This window comes from Myiozetetes cayanensis, unplaced genomic scaffold (assembly GCF_022539395.1).
Source record: "Myiozetetes cayanensis isolate MyiCay16 unplaced genomic scaffold, myiCay2020 scf7, whole genome shotgun sequence".
NCBI lineage: Eukaryota > Metazoa > Chordata > Aves > Passeriformes > Tyrannidae > Myiozetetes > Myiozetetes cayanensis.
The window spans coordinates 49,018,478-49,042,727 of NW_026087964.1; the positions used below are offsets into that span (position 1 = coordinate 49,018,478).

Sequence of the window (24,250 nt, forward strand, 5' to 3'; positions counted from 1 at the left end):
AGCCCTTTGTTTGTTAATCTGGTGGTTTAGCTCTTATTTACCAAGTTAAACCAAGCAGTTAATTACCTATGCTTGCCTGGTAGCAATGGACAAAACAAGAGAAGTGCTGTTGCTGTGTTATGAAATTAAAGTCAGACCAGAAATAAAGAAGATAGGAAGGCTTTATTGTATTTTCTGCCATTGCCTTCTGCTAGATCTCCCTGGAGAGAGTAATTTGTGTGGGAAGTCCTTCTGAAGAAGACCTCTGCAGTCTCCAGGGCTTTAAAGCTAAGGACCCTCCCAGCTGATGGATAAGCATTGGTTTTCTTCCTACTGGAACTTATATACATATCTGCTTTTTGCCACAGCTCCTAATATTGCCATCAAAACACACCTTCTCCCCAGAGAAGGCTGATCCAGCCTGAGAACTTGCTCCATCAATTTATTCTGGCTCCTGTATTTCTTCTGCAATGGAGTTGAGCTGGGGCTGCATTTCTCTTGGTGATTTGCAGCTAGGTCAGGTATTAACTGGGCCTGTTGGAATTTTGTGTTTGGTTCCACAGTTGGCCTTTCTCCATGAACCCCATTAAAGCTTTTATGCTACAATTTAGGCTGAGAAATTCTATTTTATGAATTTTATAGTCCTCAAGGTATCACAGTGAATGGAAGATTGGATTATACAAATGAACACAGTTTTACTGAGAGCCTGTTAAAGGCTCTATGCTAATTTTATAACCTAGTTTATAAAATGCATCTGCTGACATCAAATTGATTGTAAGCAAAGAGGCAGAGCCTGTTTGGTCTTTTGATACACTACATCTTGGTAGAATCAACACAGTTGTGGCATTCAGTTGAGAGCGTCAGATAACAGTGGTGAGTTCCCAGCATTTGGTCATTTATGATCCCCATACGTTTTCTGTGCAAACATTTTCCCTTTTCTGATGCTTGTTTTTGCTGACCCTCTCTAGTCACAAGACCTGGTTCCTTTATTAATCTGTAAGTCAGAGACATTTATTTGGCTTCTGCAATTTCAGTATGGGTTTGGTCATGTTCCAGTGGAAAAAATGTTGCTTTGACCAACCACTGTGCTGTCTGTTTTTCCAGGCAGGAGACAGAAGAGAGAGCAGAGATAAGATACAGTCAAACAGAGGATGCCTTTTCTAATTACAAATGGGCCATTCTGCTCTCCTGTGGGCAAAAGGCCAAATGTAATATGTTACAGAATAAAACAACATAACCTTATATACGTGTGCTTAATATTAGGGAGAAAAAAACCTTGATTTGAGAGTGTTTTCAATACAAGAAATGTGCATGTTTCTTTGGAATAAACCAGCAGTTTGTAAAAGGGAGAATTTTCTTTTATCTTTCTGACTAGCTGTGGACTCAGGGTGCAGCTACAATGCTGTTTACATTCACAACCATACTCAGATCTATTCATAATGAAGGCAGATGAAGACAGACTCCTCTAATGGCTGGAAAGAGTCCAGAGTATGTCAGAAATTTCTGAGACTCTTTTTAGGGTGCACTGCAGCTAATTAAATCCAAGGGGGGGAAAAAAAAGAATAAAAAATTATAGAAGAAGTGCAAATACAGATTGCAGAACTAACCTTAAGGGTCTTTGCCATTCCTAAGCTGTCTTCACTCGAATCTAAAGAACTGCATTTATTTACATTTCTTAAGTACATCTCACAATCCCGGTAGGATGGCCACTGCCTTCCTCCTTTTCCTACCAGCTTCAAGAACCACATTGGTACCTGAAAATGTTTCTTTTGACTTCCATGTGTAGGCATCTGTGTGTGTGTCTTGTTTGCTCCTCTTTGTTTGAGGATGACTGGGAGTCTGAGCACACCACTGAGAGTCTGATAACGAAGTACAACTGGAGGTGTGCATATAGGTTAGGCTGAAGGCATGGAAAGACTTAATCTCTTCCTGAGGGCTGCGCTGGACATCAGCAGGCTCTTACCAGACTCAAATAAAATGCAAAGAATGTCTCAGAGGGAGTTGAGCATCAGTGTGCAGGGATGCAGGGCAAGATAAGGCTGGGCTAGTCCATAGAAAGTGTTGTCCCTGGGGCACCCTGAAAGTGAGGTTTGGGGGAGCAGATAGGGTGCAGCTACCCATGAACCAGGGCAGCTGGGCAGTTACTGCTCAGGGCCTCCATCTCCTGGGATAAGTTTGCTCATCTCCCAGCTACTGCCACTTCAATTGGACTGCCTTAAATAAACAGAGCAAGGGGTATCAGAGCTTTTAGCTGGTTTTTTTTTTTCAGAAGCCATTACAAGGAACTGATGGGGCAGCTGGTGAAAGGGAGAGCTGGTTTGGACCTAAAGAGCTGTGCAGTACCTAAAGACTGACTGTGTAAGAGATGGCTTCATGGCAGAGAGATACTGGAGCAGTCTTCTCACAGGGGGAAGAATTGCTGGGCTTTCCCATTTGACCTCCAGTGGAAGTATATGAGCTTCAGGGGCTCACAAAGAGCTTTGCAGAAAAGCTGTCTGCTCTCCTGATGCTCACAGGTCTGTGCTCAGGCTCAGAGGCCAGTGGCTGCTGTCTTCTCTGGAATCCTCTATTTATTTGCCTTTAGAGAGCCTTTGAAATCCTGCTATATGAAGTCTTGTGTAAATATATTTTTTTAAACCCCCACAGTTTAATGTGAATAAAAAAAGACTTCTGTGTTCCTGCATTTGCTGAGCTTGTTTCCCACTGAGGAATTTGAAGTTGTTTTAAATAACGAGTAAAGTGGCTTTAGAACTTGAGGAGGAACTGCAGGAGTATGGATGCAGACCTTAAATTTGTAAATCTTCAGATGTGATCCTGTGGACTGGCTGCAGGAATATGTTTTGGAGTATTTGAGGTAAAGCATGCAGGCTCCAGGCCTAGGCACTGTTGTGCTTAATAATGCCAAAGGTTTTCTATATGAACAGAAAAATGCAGATAACAAATATTGTGGCAGTAACAAAACTCACAAGGTCCCCAGGAACCTTTAGCGAAAAGCTGCAGAGCACCTTTTTTCCATGTATGCTGGTGCAAAGCTTTGTTTCAAGATCAGACCTTGGTTCTACATTGCTAATCTGCAGAGCTGAAAATTTAAGAGCAGCATGAGCAATTGGGTGAGTGAGACATGACTGAATGATGACTTCATTCAGTGTTCTCAGTTCAAAATTGTTCTTTCTCTAAATCTACTAATTTTTTTTTGTCTTCTTTGCAAGTCAGTTATGATTAAGTTTCCAAATATTTTCTGCCCTTACATGTGTATGTACATCTATAGGTTTGTGTGGGTGTACAATTAAGTAGACTTATTTAATGATTTTTCTCTTATGGAGCCATTTTGGGTCTATTTCTTGATGAAAACGTAGATGTTGGGAAGACGCCAGGTTGTCATATCCCACTAATAACTAGAGCAGTTGCCCTCTAAAGGCTCACTTTCATCTGGAGGAGTAAGTTCCTGATTTTCCTTTGCTGGAGAAAATGTGGAAAAACTAGCCATATATCTGGGTGGCAATTATTATGGTCCTTTTATCGCCCTGTTTCCTAACCATCTTGTAAATGGAGGGACTTTTAATGTGGTTACCACTAGGACAAAAGCATCCCTGAGCTACCTGAGGTGGTCAGCCTTTGCTTGCAACTCAGTTGCTTTTGGATAGCCATGGAGTGGAAGGAGTAGTTCCCAAGGTCTGGGAACAGAACAGGATTTGTGGGTAAAAGAGAGGCCTGGAGCGTGGCTGGCTTTCACAGAGAGCCCACAGGTTTTGCAGCATTTTGGGGTCCTGTTAGGCACCCAGCTGCTGGAGTGCAGCTGCTCTTTGTGATTTCTAATCTGCAGCACTATAGGCAGAAACCTGACTCTGTAACTTAGGCATGCCAGGACCATCACTTGAAATCTGCAGATTTTTTTATTTTAGTTTTTTTTTATTTCCCTTTTCTTTTTTCATCCTTCACTCTCCTAAATGACCAAAGTGAGAAGGTTCAGTTGGTTTGTTTCTCTTGGCAACATTGTCTCTGGTACAGGTGGAAGAAAAAGGTAGTTGAGTGGGAAGTCAGAAGGAGAGGGGGAGTGCACTCTACATCCTGTAGGGCCATCCTCCTCCTTTGGGGTGATTGCCAGGAAGGAGGTAAGATGACACTTTGAAGGAGCAACACTCCAGAGCATCCTTCAGGGAGGCCGGGCATCTTTTTTTCATTTTCCTGTCCCATCCTGCTCCCACATACGTGCCTGTTGATTTCATGAGCCTCTCAGCAAGAGCAATGTGACAGTACCTTTAGTTGCTGAATCCTGCTAATACATGAGTGATTTTCCCCAAGTACCTTAACTGGATAGTGTCAAACAAAGAATATTTCTTCCAATGCTCCCTGTCTTTTAATGAAAACAAGGCCATTCCTCTGACATTATGTGATGCTTTTGTTTTATACAGATTACATTGAAATTCTCAGTTACGAGGTTATTACAGTTTATAATCCTCTGAAACTCAATTATGAATCCTCTTGTAGTAACAAGTACCTGGCTGTCACGTATGCAAATGCCTTATCTCATGAGAGCAGCCGGGCACAGAGTGTGCCCTTTACTGAACACTTCAAGGTATGTGCTGAGATTGCTTGTTTCTTTTTGTGTGAGTTTATCCCAGAAGGAACCTGCCCTCCAAGAAATCAATAATACTTCTATATTTATCTAGGGTTTTTTGTTGGTATTCTTATCTTTGCCAACACAAATCCCAACCAGAAAAGTTACTGAAGAGGAAAGACAAATTTTGACTGGCTGCTACCACAAAAACCTTGTTACTCAAAATTTGTAGGGTTTCATACTGTATCTGCAATCTGTCTCATCTGTGATGCTCAGCAGCAGCCCCTTTCGCATCTTAAAAACAAAAATTACAATTCTTTGTAGTTTCCTGCAGTACTTCTATATCTTTGGAAATTATGCAGTGAGCAGACAGGGCTTTGCTTTTCTGCCTCCCAGCCAAGGGGATAATCTCCTCTTGCCAGCAGAAACTTAAAGATCTGAATTTCTTAAAAACTGTCCAGCCTAATCATAGGGCTTGAGTCATCTCAGTCGTCTTTCTGCCTACACTTCTCTTTTCCTAATGGTAAGGGTTGTTCACCTTTGTGTAACTCAGAGGAAAAACCGCAAACTCGGAAAACTACCACTCGTCTCTGTTATAAAAGTAATTAGGGAAGTTGTTGTATTAACATGCAGAAAGTGAAGCCAGATTACATTCTCTACTAAGACCCTGGGGAGAGAGAGATACTAGGCCTTTATCATAGGAACACTGGGTCTTTGTCTCGGCTAATTGAAATGTCATAAGCTGTGCATCAGTTAACACGTTCAGATACATCTCCATTGCAAAATCCACAGCTGACACGGAGGCTTTCTCTGGAAAAATCCTGGCCTTGCTGCCAGCCCTTTGACTTCAGAAGTGAGGGTAAGTGGGAGAGAAGGTTAAAAGAAAGAAAAGGGAGAAAGCAGGGGGAGAAAAAAAAAAAAGCTAGGGCCTAATTGAAGTTAGAAGTGATTTTATTTTAGAGAATGTTTTCTTAACAGGGTATTGCAACCCTCCACCTCACATTTTGGATTGAATTACTGTTGATAGAGATAAGCTCCATTAGGGCTGTCATTTCCAAAGGAGGCTTTTTCCTGTCTGTTACTCTCCCTTCCTCCCCCAGACCTTAGGTACAGTGATACAAACATTAACAGGGGCCAGAGCAGGCCGTGAGGATGAACTTTTTATTACTATGCTAGTTCAGGCAATGTAGGAAATTAATATTTCATGTGTGCCTCTCTTCACAAGGCATGTTTCGATTACAGGCTCCTGGTGCCTCAGTTTGGCAGTTGGCTGCAAGGTCTGTTGTCTTAAGCAGGGTCATGAACTTATTTTTGTTTCTTGCTGGCTGTTATTAGGGAACCAGTGAGGGGACTGGCCATGTTGTGTTGGGCAGACTGCCCTGGGGGCTGTCTTAGCATTGCCTTGAGAGGAGCTGAGCATCTGGGTGTGCATAGCCCTGTGAGTGTCGCCTCCCAAGCCATAATGTTGTGTTGCACATCCATACCAGGAAGTCAGCTTGGGAAGCAACAATTACAGACGTGGTTGAAATGGTTTTCTCTGCCCTTCCCTAGCAGGTAGATAGGTAATGCTACAGACAGATGTACAGCCAAGATGCAAGTAGGACAAGCTGCCATTTGGCGTGATAACCCTATTGTGTGTTTACACAGCACTGGCTGACGCAGGCAGGGACACAGTGCTGGGATGCTCCTAAGAGTGGTTTGAGCAAAGAGCATGCCTGTTTGGCATGGCTGAAGATGCAGGTTTCCTCAGGCTCCCCCGAGGGCGCTGGCAATCTTTGCACCTGCCTTAGAGAGATACATGTGGTTCCCCAGCACCTGCCAATGGGCAGAACAGTAGCTGCATCCACGGTGTGGCGTGCTGTGGTCCCTTAGGCTGGGGCTGGCAGTAGGTATGCTGCCCAAAAGGCCTCATGTGCTTGGGAATCCCAAATTATGGCTGCGTCCTGCCCCTCTTTTCTCTTCCTCAACCACTTTGCCAGGAGCAGCTGCAATTCACCTTCACTAAGCGCTGCAGTGTGTGTACAAGGTGGGTAAGTGCTGCTGTACCATTTGTTCAGCAGGCAGGTAGTGGTTGAATGGCCCAGCCAAAATGATGCAGGACTCATAGTGAAGTTCAGGATGGTTTTCAGGATTCAAGTGCTCACTTGCTCTTTTCTTTACCGTGATTTTAATGAATGCTTATCACAATACATATGCAAGGCAAGTAGCGCGAGTCAATACATACTGAAACCTGAGACCATGCAGGCGGCATTCTGCTCCAGATGCACTCACCCAGGAATAAAAGCCTCTTAATGTCTTCAGAGCATTAATATGCTTAAAGTGGATTTAAAGAAAAGGTAACAGAATTGTGAATTAAATATTGATCCTGGTATTTCATTGTTGAATTGCAGGCATTCGGTTGCCCGCGGATTATTCTACCGTCGAATCATAGCAGCTAGAGATGGAAAAGCCATACAATTATCCCATTCATCTCCTTGGCAATGGAAGAGTGTTCTCCACAGTACATTTTCATAGTGGTTGAAGTTGATTATTTAATTCCAATTACTGACAGTCTACTAACTGCTTAGGCTGTATTCCAATTTTTGTCAGCTCTCCCATCGTGTTAACTCCTTATATAGAGGTCTGCCCTGCCTTCTGGATGGGGATCATGTTAGTGGTTTTGAATAGGAACTTGTAAATTAAGCCAAAGTTTCCCCCTAATTTTTTTTTCTGTTTGGCTTAATTTCTGACTGCATGTGTTCTTGATCCACCTGCACTTTATAAAATAAACAAGCAGAGTAAAATGCCTCCAAATGAGTAATTTAGGGAGAGCAGACATGTCAGTATTTCCCAGCCATAATTATTTTTCTTTCAATATACCCTGGTCACTAGCCTCCAGTGGGTGGCTTTCTGATTTTTTATACTTCTAGATAAATTGAGACAAAATATGTCTGTCAAAATCTCTAGCATTCACATAATTTTTCTCCCTGCCATTAGAGAATCATTCTTCAGCAGTCTTTGGTTACAGAAATTAGTCTGATGGAAAGGAAATATTAGCTTTCACTGTTACTGGTAATCTCATACTTTAGCCCTTCAGGATCTTCTCTCTCCTTAAAACTGCTCTGTTTTATCCCAGGCCATTTTGCTGTCAGGGAAAAATTAGCTGCACATTGGTTAACATCAGAGGGCAGTGGACAGTTTTCTGATTGCTCAAATTCCTTTAAATCATTTGTTTATTCACTCACTCATTTTTTGGCCACTGAGTGTGTGTGAACAAGGGTTTCTTGATGGGACTGGGCAGCCAGAAAGGTACCAGATGGAAAGGTTGGCAGAGATGGGGGTCATGGGAGAGTGAGGATGAGGCTGTGAAATTTATTTAAAAAAGAAAGCACTGGTGATTGAGCTGAGGGGTAGAGGCTGGTATGGGCCTGGGGAGAAAATGAAATGCTTCAAGGTGGATAAAAGGACTTTTCTTCTGTGTGTGTGTACACTGCAGAAGCAGGTAGCAAATGGCAGCTGGGGTAATAGCAGCAGACTGGAAATATGCTCAGCATCCCTGAGTGCTGCTGGGCTGTGTCCAGCACCATGGGAGGACAGGGCGTACCAAGGGGCTGTTGGGGTGCCTGTGCCCATAGATTTCAGCTGTCTCTGGAGGTGATGTGAGCATGAAAGGATCAGAGCAGGATCAGGAAATTTCCAAAGGGACCATGGTGAAGAGGCTTAGTTTTGACAGGTGAGGGTACAGGATTCCCAGATGAAGTGACATCAGATAAATGACTGTCATTTTCAACCACATCTCTGGTGCAGAGTTTTGTGAAGGAAGATTTCTAGGCACAAAGAGAGGAATTTGACTGTTTCTGGGCATTGCAGCCAGAGAGAAGTAAGTCAGTAAAAGAAAGCCCAGTTTTAAAGAAGACAGACAACCATGTGACAGCAAGTCTATTAGACCTCCGGGCACATAAAATTAAAGAATTCTGCTCAGTCACAAGATGACACCAAGATATGTCAAGCTTTCGGCCTCAGAGCTTATAAAATGGCTTATAGTCTTGGCTTTGCTTTTACTTTGAACATCCCAATTGAGTGCTGAGCAAAAGAATAGCCAGAGAGAAAGCAGGCTGAAGATGCGCCTGTGCAACAGAGCTGCTTCTTTGAAAGTGCCGGGCCTTTCACTGCCATACAGCTTTATCATCTGAGACTCATCAAGTTTTTAACCTGACAAAATGAACCAGGCAAAGGGAAAGGAAATTGCACAAAGGGAAATTGTTACATCTGTCTGCAGTTTAAGCTGAGTCTTGAGTTCAGGTTACAGAGTAAAGTCGGGTTCACAGGAGTTATTTTAATATTTCAGTAACCGCTGTCAAAACCATAGTTGTGCTTATGACTGGCAAAGTAGAATAACCTACAGGAAACATTATCTGTGCCGAAGAATTCACAGTCTGAGACAGGGATACTTTATGTAAGCTCTGAGTGTAATATTAAAAGGAGCCACTGTCTCTCATGATAGTTGTTCATGAAATAAATGTATCACTAGTTATTGTAGCTATGCTATGTAACCTCCAAAACAATTGCCACCATCACCTCCAAACAACAGTTTGTGGATTTTTATCTTCTATTTGATGATTCACATGGCCATTCTCCCTAAATGTGAACTGTGTCTCCAATATGGATGGCTATCTAAAGCGAGAAATCATCCTGCTTCTTTGTTCTTACCTTATATTGGTGTACAGCTTATGGCACATGGAATTGACTGCTCTCAAACCTCAGTATGTTCTGGGTATTTCTGTCCCTTGCAATATGAGTCTGAAACAAAAAGATAAGAAGTTGTGGGTGATATGGGCCCCATGGGGCTCATACCTTAAGCAGTTATCTTTGGACATAAAATTTTTTGTTTTAATAGTACATAATTTTATACTTACAACCATGGCATTTCATGATTACGTACTTCTTATAGTTAGCAGATTTTAAAAATTCCACTACTTGCTTTAATTTCCATGCCAATTCTCATGTAAAATACTTGTGTTTGAACAGATGAAAAAAATTATTACAAAGAAGGGATCAGATATCTTTGTGTTCTCACAGGACAAGTTTGAGTGGGCTGAGATTAAAAGAAAGGAGATTCATGTAGATCTCCTGAAAATCTTTCAAAGGAGAAAAGTAATTAAGCACGGGGATAGTTACCTGGAGAAGTGGTCAGGTCTGCACTGATGAGCTTTAAAAAGTCATTGGGTACACGTCATAAGCATGATCTAAGTTGAGTGGATTTTGCTTGAAGACTGAAGGGCAATCAGTCACTGTTTTTAGTGATTACTAAGAGTCAGGGAAGAAAGAATGCAGGTCTTGCACCACTTGCTAGTGTTCTGCCTGGGTTTACCTCTCCTTGTGCAGACAGGGTTGTAGCGTTAAAGGTTTGTAAGCACCCAAAACAGTGCTGTATTTGTAGCAGAGCAGTAGTTTGGAATCACAACATAATTGCAAAGGAAGGTTGGTGACCTTACTGGGAGTTAAATTGTGGTCCAGAAGGGAGTAAGTTTTTTGCAAACAAAAATAGCCAAATTTAGCAAAGTAGAAGAGAATAAATCGGTGGGCAAATGCCCTTCTGTTATTGTTTAAACTGTAATGCTCTTATCTTTCAAGGTTGCTCTCTGGTTGAACCTTAGGCAGTTGCGAACAGAAAGTTTAGGACCTCCTTCCCAAATAAATAATAGCTCTGGAAAACAGGTGCAGATTTACAGAGTGGTGATGAATAACTGCAGAGACCTTGGCACTCCATTTACACTGGTGGGTATAGAGTGTCCTCCCAGTTCATACAGTGTGCATCCACTCGGCATGCAATTTTTTTAAAAAGCAGTCAACCTCCATTCTGGATGGCATGTTTTAGTGACGGGTGGAGGGGGCTACAGAACTGCAGTTTTGCAGCTCTTCTCCCAGTAGATGTTACCATCAAGGCAGCTCTGGAAAGAGAAGGAGAAGAGGTAATTCCTAGTTCTTTTGGCTTACTGTGATTATCTGTTTCACTGTGAAATATTGTAGACGTGGTTCTGGTGCTTCTGCCAAGAGCACTTTGGGACAAATGCTGATAATCACACATGGCCCATGCTGGTAGGAATACTCTCCAGAAACCCAAATGCAATGATGCCATCCCACGAGCATTGAACCACTCCTGAGTGACTACTTGTTTTCGGTTGTTCTACAGAACTAAGTGATCCACACTGCACAGGAAATGAATGTGCATGGGTAAGAATGGACAACCAAACAAGCAAAAATATGTTTGCAAGTGTTTTATGGTTTTTCCATCCAGGTTTGCACATGAAGGAAAGCTTCGTGGAGAGTCTGTGTTGGACTGTCAGTTGAGGAAGCTGAGGAAGCGTGCCATTGTGTGTGCTGATTTCCAAAACAGCCATCCTTGTTTTGAGTGTTGTTTCCCAGGTGAAAAAGAGATATGTTCCCTTCCCTGCTGCACAGAGCTCTGACTGATTGATGTAGTGTGCCCAGGAAGAAAAGAAATGCTTGTCCAAAAATAATTTCCCATATCTTTGAGAGGAACAAGCTGTACTGTTTTTTCTTTTGATTTTTAGCATTGAAAGCTCTGCTTTTCCTCTTTAATAGATGACTGTGTTTGATGAAGGTTTTTTTGAACCACCTGAATGGTCAGGTGTCGGAGATCTATAGGCAGCTAGTGTTTGTTTAGTAAATGATGTCCCTGTTACTGTAGTAAAAGACAGGCCTCAGTGGGCTGTAAGTACACTCTGTTCCCTTGCAAGATACCATTGTCCAAATGTACATTTCAGACTTTTTGTTGTTTGCTTTTCAATTTCTTTCTTTTTCATTACGTTTCCCCCTCCTTCTCTCCCACCAGGTTATTACACTGAAACAAGACCAAACCAAGTAATTCATGTAATAACCCTTTCAGAAGGAAGGAGAGCTTTCTTTGTACAACAGTTGTTATTGCAATCTTAATTTGTTGTTGTTTGCAAATCATCGATGTTCCCCTATTACTTGAATAATGTGACAAAGATGACAATGAACATGTATGTAGCAGATTTCCTTTACTGCAAAATGCTCCTACCTAGCTGCATGAGAAGTTGGTAATTGGAAACAGCACACTGTAATCTATTTTCCAAAGCTGATTGCATGTCTGCACTGTGGAAGGTTAGAAAGGGAACTCTGTTGGTTAGGGAGTGAATGGGATTTAGTGATCAGATGAGCAGCCAGACGAGAACTTAAACGGCTGACTATTTCCTGTCTCTCCTCACTTTCCTCCTAAGATGTTGTTCTTGTAGATGTAGAGGAGTTTTAGGTAATTTACAGGATCAGTAGAGTTCCACCAAGATCCCAAAGCTCACCAAACATTCATTTGAATATCTAAATCTGTAGGGTCAGAGGAAAAAGTGGCTTTGGGGAAGCCTTTTTATCAAATTATATTTCCTATATAAAAGCTCACCTTGCTTTGTGTTTCACATACACTGATATAATTATAAAAATAGCTTGTCTTGTGGTGTCTTGACCATTTTTTTTCTGGTTCTGTTTGGGACTCTAGTTTAGAAAATCAGTGTTAGGTGCAAGGCCTGGAAAATACACCAGTGGCACTTTTACAGCAGTTAACCTTTCATTGTCTTGGACACTGCATGCTCATTATTAGCTCATGTCAACTGGGTTGTTTCCTCTGTTTTGCCTCACCCATAACCCAAAACTACCAGTCTGTTCATCTAGAAGTTCTAGTGCAGTGTAATTGAAAATAGAGAGTGCTCTGAACATGCCTGACATACAGGTGGCCCTGGGTTGTACCTTGGAGTCAAATCCATCCTACATCTGATAAATCTGAATCCAGAAGGAGAGTATAATTGAGAGAAGAAAGGAAATTGTGAATTTTTTGAACCTTGGAGAGATTAATCAGTTCATCAGACTCTTGAGTCCAGTCTTTCCAAATAAGATCACTCTGCCCTTAACTCTTTATGCAGTAAATCTGAACATCTGATATTTTACTTCTGATGAACCACTGGCAGAAAGCCCAGGAACACAGAGCCTTGAACTGTCCTACAGTAAACGTTTCAAAGTCTCCAAATCTGTGAGTGGGAACTAAGTGTCCCATAGGATCTGGGCACACCCTGTGGCCGGGTTTGCCTCTGACTGTGGTTTAACAAATGCACTTAAGACTTGAAAATTGCCTTCAGATTCAGAGTTGGATTGAATTGCTGGAGGAAGTCCTCCCCTCATAGGCAGAGAGTTAAATTTACACTCCTCACCAAAAGATCACAAGGACAAGAAAGGGTGACATTGCAGGTTGTTTGATACTCTTCTGAAAGAACAGTTATTTGTTCAGTATGGAGGAGAAGCATGACCTCCTTTCAATATTATTTTCTCTCTTCAAGCATATCTGGCAGAATTAGAACTGCAATAAATCTGTCCTGATAATGATGCAAATGTGTGAAATTTCAGATCTCCCTCAACAACCTTTTGCTCTTAGTTTGTTTCTTTTCAGCTGTCAAGCTGCTGATTTCAAGCCTTCCTTCCCCTGAAACAACACTTTATCAGGGGAAAAAAAATAGTTACTTTCTCATTTTTTCCTGGCTTCACTTTCCATTCTCCTCATTGATACTCCAAAGGCAAATCTCTGAGGGAGCCTAATAATTGGAATCTTCAGGGTACGAATTGTTCATTTTCCACTAAATATGAAACCCATCACGCTGAACTGTGAATACAGCAGGATGCACTTAGCAGGTGCATGAAAATGAAAATAAAAGGACACTGATTGAAAGGAGAGGGAAGGAAAAATCATGAAAGTGACATTTCCTCAACTCGTCCAAAATATACAAAACTATTTTAACTGCTTTCATAACAGACACCATGCAAAGAGACCCAATTAATTTTATCTTCATGCTGCTATACAATCTGTATAATTCTTTTGGTCACCAGAATGTCTGAGGTACATTATATTATTCATAGAGACTTCACTCCTTGGTAAAAGAAATCACATTTAATCTCTTTTTCACTTCATCTATGTATTGATCTACCTGTGAACAGTTCCAAATCTTACTGGGGAAAGAAGTGTAAGTAATAACAACCTGATAAATTCTGGAAGAAACCTTAAAGAGAAAGCATATTCACATCAGACAGAGATCCATGTCTAAATAGAGGAGCACATACTGCGTGAATGTAATATGTGATGGTGTTTAAATACTGTCTTCTAACTTGTTATATTGAAGTGATGAAGTGCAAGAGATCCCAGTATACTTACAGTTCTCACGAGGGAAATGGAAGGAATGCTAACAATATCAAGTGAAACTCTAATTCCTTGCGTAGTTCCAGGGAACCAAATCCATTTCTACAATTCCTTGAGCCAGATTTGCTTTTGGTTTCTGCTTCTGGAAACCAGCAACAATTTTGTGAATCAGCTAAAAAGGAGATTTTTCCAAAACCCTCAGAGGAAAGTGCTGGTTCAGTTGAGCAGTCAAAGGGAAGTGGCAGGAATTTTCTGAAACTTCTGTGCAGGAATGCAGGATGGGAAGGTCAAGTAGCCCTCTGGTTTTAGGAATACGTACCTTGCTTCCTTTGCAGAACTGGAACCAGGTAAGTCCTAGCATTTTCATCATAGTCTTTACTTCAGCCTGTAGTAAACATTATGGGCTTCTCAGTATGCCTGAGCTGAATGTTTTGATCTACAAGGATATCAGAGAGGGAAAATGACACAATGGACTGGAATTTGCTTAAGGAAGCTGAGTGTAATTGATTAGCAAGTGGATACTCTGAGATTTGTTCTCCAAAAGCTGTGAAGAGGGAGGATGAAACTATGAAGAAGGTAGATTGATTTCATATTTAAATGTGAAACTGTCTCATTTTCTGGTTTCATTGTCAGCTCAGAAGCCAGTCCCAGTTGAAGAATAGTTTTCTCTGGTTTACAAGGCTTTCAGAAAGCTTTGGTGCAGTTTTCGGTGATCTTGGGCCAAATTCAGCTCTATACAGTGGTCTGGGTAAATCTGGATTAGTGTATAATTTCATGCATATAGTACAGAGAAATCAGCAAATTGCATACGGTTCTTTTTCAGCCTTTTGGCTAATGCAGATGTATTTATACAGCCAAATTTTCAGGGAATTCCAAATGCTACATCTGGTAAGTGGGCCCAAGTTATTTTTTTAATCCCCAAAGAACTCAACATTTGATGCTTTATGTTTATGTTGTCTCATCTGAATATAAATCACAAGTGTAAAACTTATTTCTCAAAGTGAAAGAATAAAAATTAGTCTTGTAATAAAACCTGAGTTTGCTAAATCTAGAGACCAAGCTGAGATCAGCTCACCTTTGAGAAAAAGTCCATCGTGTACCTGTGGCTGTTCAGTAGATGGGAGGACCATCTGCGTTTGAACATGGGAAAAGTAAATGACCATAGAAAAGGGGAGAGCAGCACAACTTTCACTGACAATGGATTTCAATGGCTCCTTTATGTTCTGATGAGAACTGAGAGGGAAATGAGACCTGATCTGGAGCACCACTTGTTCTCCAGTTTGCTGCCCACATAGCCCCACTTCTCCCTGTCCCTTTCTCCCAGCAGATCACAGAAGTACAGACAAGTCTGGCTCAAGGGCTTGTTTTTGCAGTTTGCAGCATCTTCTCCCACCTGGCCTGATAACCACACAGTAAGTGTGTATTTGTTACAACGTGGGTGGGAAGCCTCTTGGAATATAGAACAGAGAGCCTGCCCTGTATTACAGGTGGGTTTTTTTCATTTAACAAATGCTCATTTATCAAGCTGCAGAGGAGAGAGGAAGCCAGGTATTCCTGCCTGTGTGCTTGCTAGGATTTAAAAAACACCTTTAGAGGTGTAAACAGTCTTGAAACCCCACAGGATTTAAAGACAGACATAAAGCATATGCAAGCTTTTAGAAAGATAAGTAGTTAGCTCCATCCTTATTGTGGGTTTACTGATTCTATAAAACATCTTAAAGCAGGGATTTAAAAATGCTTCCTGTATTCCTCCTCATGAGCTCATCTTTGCATGGTTTGCACATTTCAGGGGGCTTATTTTGGAATACTGGATTTGGATAATGCTTCTCCTTTTCATTATTTTAAGTCATTTTCTTGGCAGTGATTGTACTTAACATTAATGCTTAAACTAATAGGCAGAGTGAATATCATTGACCCTTATTCTCTTCTCTTTATCAGTCCAAGGGTAAATGTGAAGTTGATATAGTTATGTTGGTCTGAAGTTGGCATCAGAGGCTTATGCCTGTTAAAAATGATACTCTGTGTGTTTCTTTTAATATAGTCAATGTTTTTAGGCTTTTGCTTACAATAAACATACACACACAACTACTTGAAGAATCATACCTACTTTTTTTGTCCTCTAGTGACTTTATTTATGATGTAACTAGAAAAGAAAAACTAGGTTGGCTCCTCTTTGAGGCTATGACTTTGATCATAGCATATTGCATTGTACCTTGCTTTACTTAAGGAGTTCTAAGGAGAACAAAAGTCAGGAAAATTTTGAACAGCAGGGAGGGCCTTTCCATTCAGAGGCAGATTATCTTTAATCCTCTTCCCTTCCTTGTGCCTGATGTGATCTGCACATACAGGCATCCATGTGTACACAACTACTTGTACAGTTTAAGTTTCTCTTGCCCTCCCTCAGAGCCAGAAGCATAAATCTTGTTTCTCTAATAAAGGCATTTAAAGCACAAAGTTATGAAAATATTCTCTGTCTCTGTGTGTGGTGTGTCACTGGTAGTAGGAATCATTTATCTTCCCTGTCACTTAGTTTCCTTGCTGAAGTCTCTAGGGGCAGCAACATTTGGTTTTCTTGAAATTTTCAATAAAGGACAGGCAAATAATGTCTTTCTCTGGCTTTCCCCAGCTTAGCTATACCGAGAGTGTCTTGCAGGGACAATTACCGTGTGCCATTGCTGGAGTTTTGGTGATCATTGTTATTGCAGCATTTGTCCCTTTCCTGACAAATCACATTATTCCCCTGGCTGCAGACCATTAGTGGGCCCTGGGGAGGCAGGAGAGGATTGTGACTGGCAGCTCTCCCTTGGGCAGAGGCAGCACAAGAGGGAGCAAGCAGAAGAAAGTCAAAAAAAGAGCACATTTGGGTGCTCTCCTGTACCTCTGAGCTGCCAGCTATGTAGTGCTTAGTGTACTTGATACCCACTTCCCTGCCTGGAGCTGGCTTTTGTCTTAGCTTGGCAGTTCTGCTCCCACTGCCCTCCCTATACTTTCTCCCTTTAGGGAGGGGACCTTTTCCATGGGCTTCTGACTCTGCCAAAACATTTGGCAATGCACAGTCACTTAAACATCAGCAGTGCCTGGAAATCATATCATGCCGTTTTGCTAAAATACCCTTCTTTCTTTGCCTTTTGTGTGTTTGTTTGTGGTGTTTGTTTTTGTGGTTTTTGTTTTTGTTTTGTTTTGTTTTTTTAAATTGCTACTTGGTTTAGTTTCAGGCTTTGGCTTCCCTGGCAATGCAGCCATTAAGGATAGCAGATGTCATAGTCTAGCTGAAGTTCTGAGGTCTGCGCAGTGAAAAGTGGCCAGAGTTTTTCAGCCTCATGTCAGGCACTGCACAGGCAGCTGTTGGGCACTGTCAGTGTGGAGCATCACTGAGGCTGAGAGAGCAAATACATCCATGATGCTGCTCATTACATTAAATGGCTCTGTGGTAGGTGGCAGTTCTCTCTTTGTGATATTAACATTAGGGGGACAGGAAAGTCTTAAGACATCAGTAAGTAAAGGCTTATCTTGACTTGAAATTCTTCCTCTCTTCAGTTCCTGATCCCAAACATTCAGCTGCAAAATCCCCAAAGAGGGTAGTTTGTAATTCTCACCTTGTCTTTATGTAACCAGCTGTGTTTTCTGTGTCCCAAGGGTGATGTGGGTCTCCAGGTGTCTTACCTAAGCCTTATTAACTAATGTGTTTCTTTTCTAATATGGATGTTCTGCATTACCTTTTGACATATAGAGAGGAGTGAAGACGTGTTACATATTTCCTACTATATAAATTTTTCTGTTGATCTAAATAGCCTGCTTTGGAGAGGCAGATGGGCATGGTGGTGCTTTGAAACATAAACACAAAGAGTCTCTGGTGTTCTCTCAGATTGCTTTACAAACATTGAAGAAAGCTGGTCTTTTATCACTTGTAAAGTCATTCCTTTCTTTCCCCAGAAATCTTTCTTTCCACAGAAATCTTCACCCCAGAAACAGCATGTGCATGATACTCCTTTCATGTGTGCCACTTTCATATGGCACTGCACCTTGGTGAAAAGACACTTTTGGTGTGTTAGGGTGATTTAACTTACCAGTTCAGTTTAGCATCTAGACTTCTAAGCACAGCTGTACTGGCAATTGTTACCACTGGAAAACAGGTGCTTTGCTCTCTCAGTGAGGCAGGAAATTTGCTTGAGATTCTTGCTCTCTAGGAATTTTTAGATTTTGTTGGTATTTGTTTGTAGTATTTCCATTTGCCGAGGACAAAATGAATATGCTTCCACACCAATCTTTTGCAAGTTTCCACTGTTAGAATTTATGTAGAGTCTAGGTGGAAACACATGAATCAAAGTGGATTAAAAGTTTACCCATAGCAAGATTAGTTCCTTCAGTTCTCTTTCTACCTTTGACACAGACAATGTGTTATTTAATACAGGTGCTTCGCTGGGAATCTCAGTACCTTGCAGTAATGATCACTGCAGATAATCGGCCCCTGTCTACAACAGAAAAATTACTGCAGTTGGCTAACATAGTTTATCTCCACTGGGACCTCAGATGAGGCGCGTTACCATAACTGCACAGCCAGCTGACACAGCGTGTTAAGCACCGCCTTGAACCGTGAGATCAGAGATGCTGTGGTGCTTGCTAGGGCAGTGGTTGTCAGCCATCTGCCAAGGCTGCAGTCCCTGCTGCTGTTAACAGTGTGGGTACTGAATTCCTAAAATACTCCTTTCCGGGCCCATAGCCATGGCTGGCACTGCTGCATTCTGGTTGGGTTTAGCTGTGAAGCTCTCCTGGCTTTGGTGGCACCTCTCAGCTCTCCTGCACTGTGTTACTGAACATAGCAGAGCTCTTTCTTTTAGCATGCTTAAAAATAAATGTCATGATATTAACACTGGAGTTTAAAGGTAATTTGTTGAGGAAGCGCACCATTTAAAGTTACCGCTATTATAAAACCACATTACGCTCTAAAGACTACGTGAGCATTTAATTTGTTTTGCTGGTTTCTGGGTAGGTTTAATTGGATGCAGCTAAGCTTTAGAAGTACTGATCAGGTCTGAGATTTTGGGAGGGCACCTTGATGGCATCCCAGATCTTCCTTAGAGTAAAACCTGAGTGCATGTGAGCACAGCAAGAGCCATAATCCAGCAGCAAATGCCCGTTCCTCATGGAATCTACTTGTACAGGCCGAGATGAAGCAATCCTGAGCTGCCAGTGCAAAGGAGCCCCGTGACAGGGGAGAATAGAAGGAGCTTTTTGAGCAGACACACTGACTTTTGCTTCTGAGAGCTGGTTTAGCAGTGTTTTATATTTACAAAAATGTTCGTACAGCACCTAGGAGTTAAGATCTTGATCCTAATGGAAACTGTAAGTAGTATGGAATGTTTCTTATTGGTTCAGATGAATTAAAAAAAAAAAATGGAAACAGCAGCTATGATGAAGAACGAACTTTGGAAAATTTTTTCCCCCCTCATATAGTGTTGGTTAATTTGTGCATCCAGTTGTTCTCATGAACCTCAATGGGACTGTTTGTGGGAATAAATAGGCTAGTTTTTAATCCCTCAGGTTTTCCTAATAGCATCATTATGTCATTTAAAGCATGAGCAGCATTTATCTTGATGACCTCTTGTTATTTGAGATCAAAGTCAGATAACAGTTGAAAATTAATTCAACTTAGTGATCTCATTAAAAAACTGTCTGCAGTATGACTTTCACAGCAGAGTTATTTTGAAGGTTTCATTTTAGTCCTTCACTGCAACCTTTCCTTCCAGAAATCTGCTTCTTGGCTTGGGGCACTAATTATGACTTAGATCAAGAGTCCTGTGCTCATGCCTATGTCTCCTGGCATTACCAGAGTCACCAAATGGGAAATGAATCAAATTACAAAGACCTAAAAATCTGGGAAATTCTAGCCTTGAGTAAGATAAAATACATACTCACATCAAGGTGAGTTGTGAGGGTTTGATAGACACATGAAAATTCCCTATAAGTCTTAATGTATACTGGAATTAGGTCATGCTCCAGTGTCATTTTCCTAAGGATAAGGGTATGATATTTATATTAGAGAGACAGGTGTGATTCTGTATAAATGAAGGTGTAATAATTTCAGAGTTCTTTCTAAAATACTTTTCTCACCTCCTGCCTTTTCAAAGGGTCTCATGAAGGGTCTGGAGCTAGTACCTCAGTGAAGACCACTTACATTGTCTAGTTCAGATTTACTGTAACATATGGCAGGGGTGGTGGTGAACATCCCATTTTGTGAATTAAATTCCAGAAACAGAAACAGTTCAGCTTTTTTCTGGCTTAAAGACTTCTTCCAATGAGGCCCATTTATTGCATGTGTTGGTAACAGAGGAAATAAAACCAACAAAACCCTAAGATTCTGCTTTGATCTATTGAATACACCCAGAAAGTTTCCTTTCTAATCATCTCCCTTTTAATGGGTAAATCTTGCTACTTTAAAAAAGACATTCAAAATATGATGTAGAACAAATTAAAAGTATTTTCCCCCTAAGTTATTAACTCTTACCAAACCATTGGAGGCATGGGTTATAAGAGAGACATCTCAAATTACATTAGATATCTACATTTAGGCAAGTGATTTAAGCCCTTTGTATGGTGATGGCAGTATAATTAATTCATACTATGTAATAAAATATGCATAAGTAATTAATACTGTAATGAAAGTGACTTTCATGTTGTCTAGCATTAATAGGAAGACACGGTACTGAAAAAGTCTGCAGGATTTTCTATCTATGTGTTTGCACATATGCAGAATATATAAAAATATTTTTGACTTCTTATTGCATTGGGCCTATCATCTAAAGCAAAAAAACAAAAGTTGCATTACAAGATATATAATTGACCTCAGCCTGAAAATCTGTGTTAAAGATGGAAATTGTTCTTCAGATCTATTTGTAAGCTTAGAGTACACTCATCCGCACCCATTTAATGAGAATTGGGAAGATCTGTGTAGCTTTTCAATAATTTTTTTCCTTGGTCTTTGCTACTGAGAATGATGAATAAATTTGGAGCAGGGAAATTCCAGAGAGTAAGGATGCAGTGCTCCCTTTGACAGATATTTCAAAAAAATTTCTCTCTTTCTATATATATATCCATATATATGTATTCATGTGTGTGAAATGGAAAAACTCAGGAAATTAAATGTCAATAAATCACTGGGACCAGATGGCATTCATATGAGATTTCAAAAAAAGAGAATTACTATAAAAATATGTCTAGATTATCACTGAAAACAACCCCATCTATTAAGGAGAATAGTTGCCAATTGAAAAGACTTTTTCATAGACAAGAATAGCAGCAAGAATTATATTGTAGCCACTGAATTTAATCTTCGTTGTAGGAAAATAAATGTATTGGGTTTTAATAAATTAACATACTATTACTTTTGATGTTCTACAGTGTTTGACTGGCTTAACAAAAATATGTAAAACAATGCAGAAAAAAACCCCTGTGTCATTAGAACACGGATATAACTTTTTTTTTTTTCAAATATCTCATTATAGAGTTCTTTTTACGAAGTCTGTTAATGAAATTTGTTAACAAGGGGATAAGAGTAAAGTTAGATCTGTTCAGAGATTAGGAGAAGGAATTAGATTACCTAGATTACAGATAGGAAAATAGAATACAGGGACTGATATCTGTGCCTCAGCACAAAAAGAGGTTATTAATATGTAGCCACAGGGTTCAAACCTAGAGTGAGCGCCTTTAAACACATTTAGGGTAAGAGTTGGAGGAAAGAGGTGACTGCTGGTACAACTTGTTTATGCAGCTACACAGTACATTAAAAATTCCTAAGAAAGCTGGAAACTTGGGCAGTGTACTTCAGTATAGCCAGGTGCAATGGAATGCATGCAGAGATCAAGCTTGGTAAGCTTTCATTTTGGATTAAATTCAGCCACCTCTAGAGGAGATAAATGGATGGACGGTTACCTGTCCCCCTTACATTAGAACGTACCAAAGGTCTTCTAGAATAAATTCAGCCCTGTGGCTGGAAGGAATGAAGATGAGCATCACGTGTCATCTGCGTGTCTGAGGTGGGTAAAAGCATGGCCTGACTTTTCTTTGCTTGAATAGTAATGGTAGCTGTGACTGTGTCTCCTGGAGTGTTTATGCAGCATGTCACTTAGCTTGGTTCAGGCATGTGGGCAGCTTCCCTTTCCCATCCCAGCACAAATGTGTAGTGAGCATAATTAACCTCACTGAGCCAAGCAGCACTGAAGAGAGAGACAGCTAAAGATATCTGTGTGGTGGCAGAAAAAGATGATGAGTGGATGGCTTAAATGTTGCACTTTGTTACGGAGGAGATAATGTTACCTTTTCACCTTCATTAAGGGATTCACTTTTGCTCATTTTATTCTGACAAAGAAAGAAAAAGATAGCAAAGAAAAGAATGAGGGAAAGCTCACCAAAGACGAGAAGAATTGTAGGTAGAAATGTGAAAAGAGTTTCAGCAATGGAGACTCGAAGCAATGCTATGAAATCGATTTGTCTCCCTTCCTATGCAAGGGCTGTAACTAATGATTTGGAGAACATTTCTAAAGGAGGCACTTGCTATAAACCCCAAACTAATTGATCCATTTTACTTCTAAGTATGTGATAGGGGAAAAGTCTGCTTTATCTTCTCTACTCAGGGTAGCAATGAAGTCCTACTTGTACTCTTTTCACTTCCAGCAAGAAGTCTGCATCACTGACGTTTTCAAGCCCAACTTTGCAAAGAAAACATCTAGAGACTGTTTTTTAAAAGCAGGCTGAGATCTGGTTTCCTCCATGGGATCCAAAGTATGGGCTTTTCACAAAAGATTTATGGGCATCTCTTCCAAATTCTCAGCATTCAGCTGAATAGGAAGTCTGCTTGTTTTAAGAGCTGGATTGATAATTCAGTGCAGTGGGGATAAAGTATTAGCTTCTGATGTTTGCCAAGAATTTTGTATTGAGGCATCCTAAAGGAGCAGGAAGGAGGGCTTCATGCCTGACATTGCAAAGCTCATCTCTAAATCCAAATATCTCACAGCCTGGAATTTCAAAAGAGGATGTGTTTTATTCCACAGTGTTTGGAGAATTTGAGAGGTCAGCAGAATGGGACTTTCTTCTGCTGTGATTTTTCTTCTAATTAGGCAAAAGCCAACTTTTCCTCAGAAGGAAAGCCTGCTTCCCCAGCTCCCTCATTTCCTCGTGGATTGTGCTGTTGGCAGAAAAAGGGTTTACTTCTGAAATCATTGCTACCAGTTATATGGATAATTCCACTGAAAAAGGGTAGACCAAACTTTATCTCATTAAGACAAAGTCCAGATGCTCTGTTTATGTGTGTTTTAAAAGTGCAGTGAAATCTTTGAGATACAAGTAACTGGCAAGAGAAATCAGAGTACAAAAGGGTAATAGTTCCATTCTTCTGTTTTAAATTAATGTGTTGTCTTGTCTCCAAATAGAGATCTCAACAAGGACACGGATTATACAGCATGCCAAAATGACTTTGTGGGTTTAAATTGCAGGAACAAAAGGAAAGGATTCTGATAGATATGAGATGCTATGAACACTCTTTAAGAGAGAGTAATGTAGGAGAGAAATCAAGATGCCAGAAATGAGAGAAAAATGTCAAATTGTTGTCTTCATTGTTTTCAGGGTTGGAGGGGTGATAAGTGTTCTTTTTGGTCTTTGGCAGGGGAGCATTTCTGTCCATGAGAAGGAGTGGGAAAGACCCTCTCCCAATTAGCCAGACTGTCTGAAACCCTGTGTGGGGAGAGGTTGATGACGGACCTGGATGCCTTTGTCTCAATTTACAGGTACCCTGTAGTACAAATTCCTCTCCTGCCTCCTGGGAACTCACTCACAGGTAATAGAGAGTAGCATTTTACACAGGAAGAGGAAAAAACCCCTACATTTAGACAATTCTTGTTGGAAAATTGTAGCCTAAGGCGGTAATAAAGATGCCAGTTTCATGAAACTGAAACAGGCTTGGACATGCTGAATTATGGAGTAAGGGGAGCCCAGTCAATTAATAGTAAAATTGCTCTTAAATATAAATGAGAGTTTAGGATAATGTTTTTGATAATAATCATTTTGTAATAGCACAATAAAGTGATCTGCACTCCTTGCCTTGCACAGATGAACTCATTTAAATACGTCCTCTATTCCCTCAAGATCAGTCTTGGATAGTCGATGTGTACCATAATGTCAGTCATTATTTCCTGAGCACAAAGTTTGACTCCATTTATCCTAAGTGCTGAATTTAGCTGGGGACTTTGCAGGCTCTGTATTGCACCGACATGACTGCAGCTGTAAAGCACAACGATTTGTGAGATGTGAGTAGTGCGGCCACTGAAGTTTCTGCCTCCCTTGGCAGGACAGGGCAGAGGAGTGCAGTGCTGTGCCCTGGTGGGACACATGCTGTGGCTTGGCTGGCCTACTGCAGGGCAGGCGATGCTCTTGGCAGGAACAGGAGGAAAAGGTTGGTTATGAGGGGTCTGTTTGTAAGGCGAACACTGGCAGACTTTTTTCAGTCTTGTGTTTTGAGTAAC

At 40.9% G+C, this 24,250-nt stretch overlaps 1 protein-coding gene across 3 annotated transcripts in view; it reads left to right on the forward strand.

Moving 5' to 3' along the window:
• The window catches only part of UNC5C (unc-5 netrin receptor C), a 257,370-nt gene that overhangs the window by 93,805 nt on the left and 139,315 nt on the right, over window positions 1-24,250 (forward strand). The window contains exon 1 of one of the 3 annotated variants that reach the window (XM_050338647.1): window positions 23,410-23,515. The exons of the other annotated variants lie outside the window; for them this stretch is intronic. Coding sequence (XP_050194604.1) covers window positions 23,494-23,515 — 22 coding nt within the window. The 5' untranslated portion in view covers window positions 23,410-23,493. Of the gene's footprint in view, window positions 1-23,409; window positions 23,516-24,250 lie in introns of those variants that run through there. 3 annotated transcript variants of the gene reach the window in all.